Source organism: Corylus avellana, chromosome ca1 (genome assembly GCF_901000735.1).
Source record: "Corylus avellana chromosome ca1, CavTom2PMs-1.0".
NCBI classification, from domain to species: Eukaryota; Viridiplantae; Streptophyta; class Magnoliopsida; order Fagales; family Betulaceae; genus Corylus; species Corylus avellana.
This window is the reverse complement of record NC_081541.1, coordinates 34019135-34028219: the sequence shown is the minus strand read 5'-3', so window position 1 is coordinate 34028219 and position 9085 is coordinate 34019135. Positions and strand designations below refer to the sequence as shown.

Genomic DNA, 9085 nt, shown 5'->3' with positions numbered 1-9085 from the left:
TTTATTTTTTAATGGATGATATAAAAAACTACTTAAAACACGCTACATCAACTAGTGTGAAATAGATGTGATAAATAGGTGCAAATAACATCATTACTCATAAGTTTTACGTTTTTTTTAATAATAAAATGACATCATGATGTAAAATTTACATGTGCGATAAACATGTAGGTGATATGCAAAATATAATCCAACTGTGGCTTCACAAAATCCAAAAAAGAAAAAGAAAAAAAGAAGAGACTGATGTAGTAGAAGGGTACTAATGTGTAACACCACAAAGAGTTATACTAAAAAATTTAGCATAGAGTATAGGAAGCATATGGTATTTGCTAAGGTTAAAATTTAAAAATTTTGTACTATCAAATTATATTCAACAGGAAAGTTGAAGACCACAACGTTGATTCAAATGGCACTCACAATGTCACTCAGTTTCCTGATCTGAATTATACAATTTACAAAACAATTTTCACAAACGAGCAGCAAAATTAATAAAAAACAAAAAAAAAAAAATGATGTCCTGCTCCAGCCTTTTGAGTATGTGTTGGAAATTTCTTGTATAATGTTGTATGTTTATTTTACCTTGTCTTTGATCTCTTCCATACAATTACTATTCCATAGAAATCAGATGATGCCAACAAGTTCTCACCGTGGTTCCAAGCGACACCGATAACTGGAAAACGATGACCCTGCAGTCACAATAGCTTAGGTCAGATTGAAAGCAGATTGATAACTACAGTTAACCATGAAAACCTGATTGGCAAATAGGATGAACCTGCAGCTTGTTTACACATGTATGCCGGGGCCGAGTTAAATCATAGAAGTAGACATTCGAATCCTCACTTCCAGCAACTACATGTTACAAGTAAATCACAATATCAGATCTCTATAATCAACAGAAGGATTTTTTTTTTTTTTTTGATTGAAGGGAAGTATCCAAATGTAGAGAAAATCTCAGTTTAACGATTTTATGTTATCTTTACATAGCCTTGGAGTTTCAACATCATGAAAAATTACCTTTTCACATTTCTGGATTCCCCTCAATTTACTATGCCAAAAAGTAATCAGGAGTACAAATTTAAAACAATTTTTTTTTTAAAAAAAAATAATAAAATAAAATAAAATTACAAGGAAAAAGCAAAACCACCATTGGGTGTAGAGAAGTGAGAGTATGTATAGCATTACTCAAAATTATAATAAGATATCCAAACAGCCCACTATCAGAGAGAGAGAGAGAGAGAGAGAGAGAGAGTTGATAACGCCTGGAGAGATGGCAGCAAAAAAGTGTTTCCTCTTTAGTCATGTCACATTTTTAGGCAAAATTGAGAAAGTCTGTATTTTGAAAAGGCACTCCAAACAATGTACAGTAAAAATTGTAATGGAGAATATAATACGTTGATCTTGACATACAAACCTATGTATTCTCCTTTTTCAAGGGAAAGCAGAGGACAGAAGGAAGCTCGAATGCTATGTATTCGTGGAGTTAACTTCAGCGAGCAACGAAGAGTCAAATAACCTTGTATTTCCAAAGCGACACTACAACAACAAGGCAACCTTATTGTCAGTGCTCCAAGATAAAGACCTTGGCCTGGTTTGGTTGATGGAAATGCAATTTGGGAATGAGATACCTATTCCTCCCACTATTCAGAAGCAGTTGGTTCAAATAACTTCATTTGGGAGCACTTAGACTTGGTATTCTGATACCTTCATCTGGGTGTACTCGGTAGAAAAAGAAAAGAGAAAAACTACTAAATTTTGTCTCTATGGTGTGGGAGTCAGAATACCATGTTCACCCCGTAGTATGATTTTACCCCAAAATCTGGTAAAAACATTTCAACAATAGGACTGAGATCTTGATACCCATGCCCCAAATGTGGGTCTTGGCAATAATGGGAATCTCATTCCATTCCTTCATGCCATACCTATCAACCAAACATGGCCTTACAAGTTTTAAGGCATATTCAGCTGATCAGACCTGAAGAAAGACAAACCTCCATCTTGAGTACATGCCAGCAGCACAGGTCCACGAGCAAGCAGGGAGAAACTTCTGTACTGCACAGTTGTGACTGGAGATTTGCGTCTGCTGCTACTTCGATGGCGATGCGAACGAGATAATACTCCTGTATGAGAGTTCATACTAACTGAGTAAATACATCCCTGCACATATTGTTCCAGTAACAATGTCAAAAGAAGAACATGTAAGTTCGTCAGATCAAAAGGATGTGAGATATATATAGATAACACCTGTGAATCCCCACAGAAGATGAGCTGACCGGTGTGATCATGGTCCATAGAGGTAACCTCACCGTCAAAGACTGCTTTATTAATAATTCTCCCAGTGCTGAAATTGAATACCTGGTATACAAGTGTAGAAGTGACATCGATCAGATAGGATCTATGAAGCATGATATGGACATGGGCTATGAACATGATATAAGAATATTCACACTAAAACTCTCACATCAGGAGGATGTGAATGGCAGGGCTAGGATATGATATGGCAGGCTTATGAAAAATAAATGTGCATTTTCTGTCAAGTTTATGTAAAATTGTTACACTTGATATATGTAACTTACAGTAATACCATCTCACAAGCACCCTGATTTTTAATTGGTCAAGATGTATAATCCTTATCATTGAAGATATTTCAATGTTCTGATGCAATGTACTTTTGTTCCCCTTGGGAACCCAACCCAACATTGCAAATTTTGATAATTCAAGGTTATGATTGAAAACCCATGACAGTTCGCACGGGGGAGGATAAGTGAAGTTCCCCAACCCCCCCCCAAAAAAAAAGAAAAGAAAATTATGATCTCAATGAGACAACAAACCAGAAGCTATCATGCTACACCAGGATGTAACCTTTTTCCTTTTTTCTTAAGATGTGAAAGAAAGGGGTATCCAGTAATTACAGTGATTTCTTTGTTTGCATTGCCGACTGAAAGGAAGTTGTTGTTTACCTGCATCAAAGAAGATGAAAGAGAAACCAAAATCTTTAATGAAAAATAAAGTAAATAAAAAACATACGATATAGGACAGGATTTCTTTTTGTTACTATATGCACACCAGTCATCTACACAAAGATGAGAAAACACGAAGCCTCTAAAGCTAAAATAAGATCAAGAACAGAACAATTTCATAAGAGGACTGATCTATAATAACTTCAATGTGATATTTGATAGAATTGAAACCAAAAGATCTCAAAGGTTTGCACAGGTGCTTGATCCAAAAAAAGTTAACAACTTGATTTAGACCACAGGCTCACATATGCAACAATTAACATTTTAAAAATGTTGATCTAACGAGGATTTTGAACATACAAAAACATTGCAATGGTTTGTAGTGATCAAACATTATTGACTTTACTGTATACTTACAGGGTGAAAACGAATACATGATTGTGAAGAAACTCCATAGATTACGCGAATGCAAAGTCCTTTTGATATCTCCCATACTCTCACAGTTTTATCCATTGACGATGATGCAATGTACTGATTGTTTGACGAGAAATCAAAGTCTGAGAAAATACAAGTATTTTAGAAGCATGCGATGCCAAAATAAATGCAATACTTTGCCAATTCAATACATTGCATATATATCTTCGTTAACAATATGTCAACAGTAGATATGGTTTGTGCCCAACACATACTTAAACAGAATCTGAACATTCTTAATGTCACAAAAGGATTAGAATCCCATGATTCATATCATTTTCTCCAACATGTTGTCAATATCATGCAATGACATTTTAAGATGGTCAATGGAATGCTGTTGAAGAACACCTTTAATGATTAATGCTTCTGGATCAAATTTTAAAATTTCACCCTTTATCATGGAGATTTGATCATCCAGTGTGCCTCTGCAATTAAGAGTCCTAACATGGGGAACGTCATAAATTTTTATTTTACCAATATGCCTCAAAAGGGCTGTAAAACATGGAAATATATTTCCTCACGTCTGTACCAAGTGTAAAGGGCAGGCAAATATACAGAACATCTCTTCCTTTTGCATGATAAGAGTCATTGAGCTCCACCAACAACAGAAATATCTTTATCGTAATCTCCTAAGGTTTTGAGGGCTCGCATGGTAGGTGGTTGTAGAAGAGTGCCTTATTAGCATATAGTGGAACAAATGAGTCATCAAGGATGCCTCTCTCTCTCTCTCTCTCTCTCTCTCCAAATCTTCTTTTGGGCAAGCGGCTCGCACATCCTATAGGACTTGAATCCCTGATTCATCCACCATCCCATTCAAATGGGGTGAACGTGCAATTTACCCCAAAAGCCATTGAGAATACCCTTAGTACCATAAAGTATTAAGAATTCCATGAGAAGTTTTGGGGCTGCAGCATAATACCCTACTACCCCTCGTGTTGTTCGGTGAAGAAGGGAAAGTGCCTAAGCGTAGTAGTCCTATCTTCAGCCCATTTTATTTATATCCTAGAGTTATAGCAACATGTAAGATATAAGAAAAGACCACAGAAACAATACCAGTCAGTCCAACCTGTGACATCTTTGGTGTGGCCTTTCAATTCCTTGATGATTGAAGGTGGCTCCGACACAGTGCATACTGTCAAAGTTCCATCTGACGCCCCGTATGCAAGCAGATCAGAACTCATGTGCCCAAACTTCAAAACAGTAACTGCACATTAAGCTAATGAGGGTTTCTTCTATGCAACTCAACTTTATGACAACAAGCAGAAACATAACATATGGGGGTACTTAAAGAAAAATTACCAGAGGCTTTGCACTGATCAAAGATGCAATGCATTCCAACAAAAGAATATGCAAGTTCACCCCCTGGATGACGTGGGCGATCATTATCACTTGCGTTTGAGCTAAAACTTGTTCTGTGACTTGAATTTGGATTGCCACTTTGCAGGTCCTGTAAAAAGAAAAATTGCATGCAACCAATTAGAAAGCATTAAAGAAGAGTAGTAACAAAAACTGTATTCAGCTCTTGCATTGTCTCAAGTGCTGCTCAAAGAACCTCCTCCCAATTGTTTAGTTCTAGATTCTGTTCGTTATAGAGCAGGTTTCTGTAAGTTTTTAAGCGGTTGTTACCGATTTCCTTTGTTAATACTTTGTGTGATTAAGTGACAAATGTAAGTCTCATACCCAATTAACTAAAAAACCATTCTTAAAATAAGATATACTCATATATAATAATCAGAATGTTGCAGTGACATACTCTCAAGGTCTCATAAGCTACAAAGACACAGTCCAGTTCAGTGAATTAAAGACGTGTAAAGAAAGATTCTCTCTTAAACTACACATACACGAAATTTATTTTCTAAAGAAAAAAATGTAACCTCATCTTGTCACTCACATGACACTTAATGAAGTAAATATACAAGTTTCAATTAACATGTGAGAAACCCATGTTGGGTAAAAAATCATTGATGTGTCTCCGTGGGTTAATATGGTACAATAGAATGGTAAAATGATCAATCAGAACTTAGTTTCAGTATCAAATATTTAAAGATGCACACACAGAATGCGGAGGAGGCATTCCATCGTGGCCAGTTCCCTTGTAACACAAGTACACCTTACTTGAACATCCTGCACTCCATAACCCAATGTACTAGTCTATGACACAGTTCCTAATTTCTAGCACCAGAATAATGCAATCAAATAAATTAAAAAAAAATAAAAAGTAAAGAAAGAATTAAGCAAGATAAGTTCAGTATAAAGAATGAAAATCCATAACAGAATGCAATCATACCCTGCTAGAACTCCAGCTATCCACCTCAAACAAAAGGGAACGCGGACTTTGAGGTGGAATCCATCGCCCACTGATGCATCAATGAGTAAATTATCCTGATGTCAGAATTATATGAAACATAAATTCAAAATAGCACTCACAACTTTGAAAGTTTCTTAGACATAAAAGTTCTTTGTGGTTTCTGGCTATCAGACAGAAGAAGTATTGATAGGTGTCTAGGAGACAGGAGTATAATATTAGAAAAACTAATGAACTTGATAAAAAACAAAAAAAAAAGACAAACAGAAGAAAGAGAAGATGCCCTAAGATCTAGGGGTCTTATCTATTGGCGTCATACAACATATGTATATTTCAACTCATCCAAGAAGCTTGAACACTCTTGAGAGTAACAATATCAACCAGTAACTATTTTCTAGCACCCCCAAATCCCACCACCACACCATCTGTCCCCCATTCAAGAAAAAGCAAAGGAACAAAAAAGGACGGGAAAAAGGGAAGAGCTGCAATAACACCATCAGAGCATAGAATCTCTCAATGCAAGATAAAAGAATAAATCTCAAACTGTTGGAATCTAGTTAATCACCAAACTACCATATCATCTTATTCCACCCTAGCCCTTGCCTCATACAACAAAGCAAAGCTAACATGCTTGATTGTTAGTGCTTATTATAACGTGTTACAAAATTAAACCAGGCTCAGCTTCCACAAAATGTGGCCAACAAAGGTGCAATCAGATACAAGACATCCCACCTTAGACTGTGACTAATTAAAAATCACAATTACATTTCAAATGTGGAGATTCTCATTCATTACAATATTAGGTTTACAGCATAACATAATCCTACTGATTATAATTATCCAATCAACCCAATACTACAGAAATAACAATCCCCATTTGTGAGGCTAATAGAATGAAATTCTCACTTCACAAAAGTGAATTTGAGTATAGATTTCCAGTCACAGTTACCTGTTTCCAGGAGTGCCTTGGAGGCTTGGTGACTGCAAACTTTCCCAATTCCTCGGCCTGCTAATGAAATTACGGTAGGCCACGTAACCTTTTCCATTGCATCTCCAGTCCTTTAATAAAATACAATGAGTGCCATTATTTGAACTTTCAAAAATCCCAAAAAAAAAAAAAAAAAAAAAAAAAAGTACTAACAGATCAGTCCAAAAAGTGAATCTACTGCTCGAAATGAAGTGAAACCAAATCATAAAGGAGAATTTTCAATGTCCTTGAAACCTAACTTTGCTATGAATCGGAATACAACAGCACCAACAAATTAAACGTCGAATCCTTTACCAATATATCAATCCATGCCCTACACATCCACAAATTTCCAAATTCCAAACATAGATACAATTAAGAAAACCTAATTACACATATATACAAATACAAACACGTATTCACGTATAGGATCAAGATCCGCTGGAATTCTTAGGAAACTTTAGTTAACTAAATCCTAACCATTACTTTCAAATCAAATTGTCCAGAATTCAGCACCTCGGCGTTTATCACATATGATATGCAATGAATCAATGAGTTCCTTAAATCCTAACCATTACTTTCAAATTAAATTGTTCAGATTCTGGCGCCTCAGAATTTATCACATAGGACAATGCAACGAATTAACGAGCTCCAAATCTTAACCATTACTTTCAAGTTAAATTGTTCAAATTTTGTTGTGTCGGCATTTATCACATGTGATATGCAATGGAAGGGAGAGCATACTCTGCGACGAAGAGCACCGGACTCGGACTTGCGGAAAAGGAGGAGGCGACGAATGCCGATGTATTGGGGATCGGAATCAGCTGTCACAGGCTGAAGCAAGCAGCTGAAGAGCTCTCGATCTAGATTATCCTCCTTCGTCTTCTCCTCCTCCTCGATCCTCTGCTCCGCCATTCTATGAAGCTTCCTGCGGATCCGTCATCCGTTACTGTTCGCTATACGGAACTTTTTTTATTTTTGGTATTTCTGCAAGACTGCAAATCTTCGGAGGAGAGAGAGAGAGAGCAGAGTTGAAGTTGAAAATTTGCGAGGAGTTCGTCTGTTCGTGCTTGTGAAAATGGTACAATTGCTCGGATCTAAATTAAACGACATTTTGTTTTTGTTATTTTTATCTGGGCCGAGAAATAAGGGACGGTTGGGTCGCCGCCAGAATCCAAAGGCAAATAACGACAAACAGTTTACGACTTACCGTTTTGGATGCTCTCATCAAACCTTTTTTTTTTTTTTTTGGATTATAGATATAAGTTCATCAAGCTATTTCTTAATCATTCCTGTGCGTGATTTCCCTTCTAACTCAGCATCTACTCAAACCTTTTGAAGGTTAAATTAATGAGTTATTGGTAAAGAATCTTCCCCTTCTTATATAAACTCATTGTTCCCGTCTCTATTTAGTAAGGTTTGGAGTCTCCAGCTAAAATTTTGTTATAAGGCATGAATGATTTTCCTTCTAATATTGGAGGAGGTTTTTTTTGGCATGATAAAGCCGCTATCTAACCTGACAAAAGGGGAAATTGGCCATGGTGTGGTAGGTCTTGGGCCTGGCCGACAAGTGTCTTCCCATCTTGTTGGTCCGGGTGTCGTTGAAAGCTCTTAAAAAATGAGATATTATATATATATATTAGGGCTTGGATAAGAAATTGTCAAGGTTGGAGGTTGCTATACTTCACATCGCATTGAAGTAGTATAAATGGCCTTATATTCATAGGGTAGTACCTCACCATCTTGTTCCAGACAACCATTATCTGGATATGATTATCTCTAAACTTAAGCATTTTGTTCTCCATCTATTCCAATGCAGGAGTAATTTGTAATATAATGGAGAAGCTACTAAGTCATGCATAATATTTATAGAAGAAATTAATTTAGATATAAACCCCCCAATCTCTAAATAATCCTTAACCTAACTATTATTTGTGTTTGAAAATTTAAATGTTGACCAACAACATGAAAAAAAAAAAAAAAAAAAAAACATATTTGTCAAGTGAGGCAGTTTTAAAAACAAAAACAAACTAGTTTAAATCAACCTAAAACCAAACCCTTTTTTAAAATTGATTGCAATTCAAACAGTCAATTACATAGAATTCTATCAAACCCTTTCTTAATTGGCGACAATTCGAACAGGCAATTACACAAAATTATGTTATGCCCGTAGACAAAAGGTATTGCTTTCTTTAATTGTGCAACATGGTTTTTTTTTTTTTTCCACCTTTTTAATTTAGCTATATACTTTTCAATTATTTCAAAAACTTAATTAAGTTTATGCTAATTGGTTAATGTTTAATATTTAATAGAATTAGAGAAAAATTGACAGGGATTTTAAAAATAAATAATAAAATTAGTTTGAGATTTACCCTATATTGT

General features: G+C 35.7%; 1 protein-coding gene across 2 annotated transcripts; it reads right to left on the bottom strand.

The window, feature by feature from the left end:
- Positions 1–341: 341 nt before the first annotated feature.
- On the bottom strand, positions 342–7796 carry LOC132167462 (uncharacterized). Of its 2 annotated transcripts, XM_059578448.1 has the most exons (12): positions 7448–7796; positions 6686–6795; positions 5719–5788; positions 4731–4878; positions 4498–4635; positions 3375–3514; positions 2910–2957; positions 2242–2352; positions 1973–2154; positions 1412–1533; positions 773–849; positions 342–686 (listed from the first exon to the last, which is right to left on the bottom strand). In XM_059578448.1, the coding sequence occupies exons 1-12, from the start codon at positions 7616–7618 to the stop codon at positions 576–578; spliced, it is 1428 nt and encodes a 475-aa protein (XP_059434431.1). In that variant the 5' UTR covers positions 7619–7796; the 3' UTR covers positions 342–575. The 2 variants fall into 2 exon arrangements, with proteins under 2 accessions (XP_059434431.1, XP_059434432.1); XM_059578449.1 differs by lacking the exon at positions 5719–5788 and having other exon boundaries at positions 4498–4621.
- Between the last annotated feature and the right edge of the window lie 1289 nt (positions 7797–9085).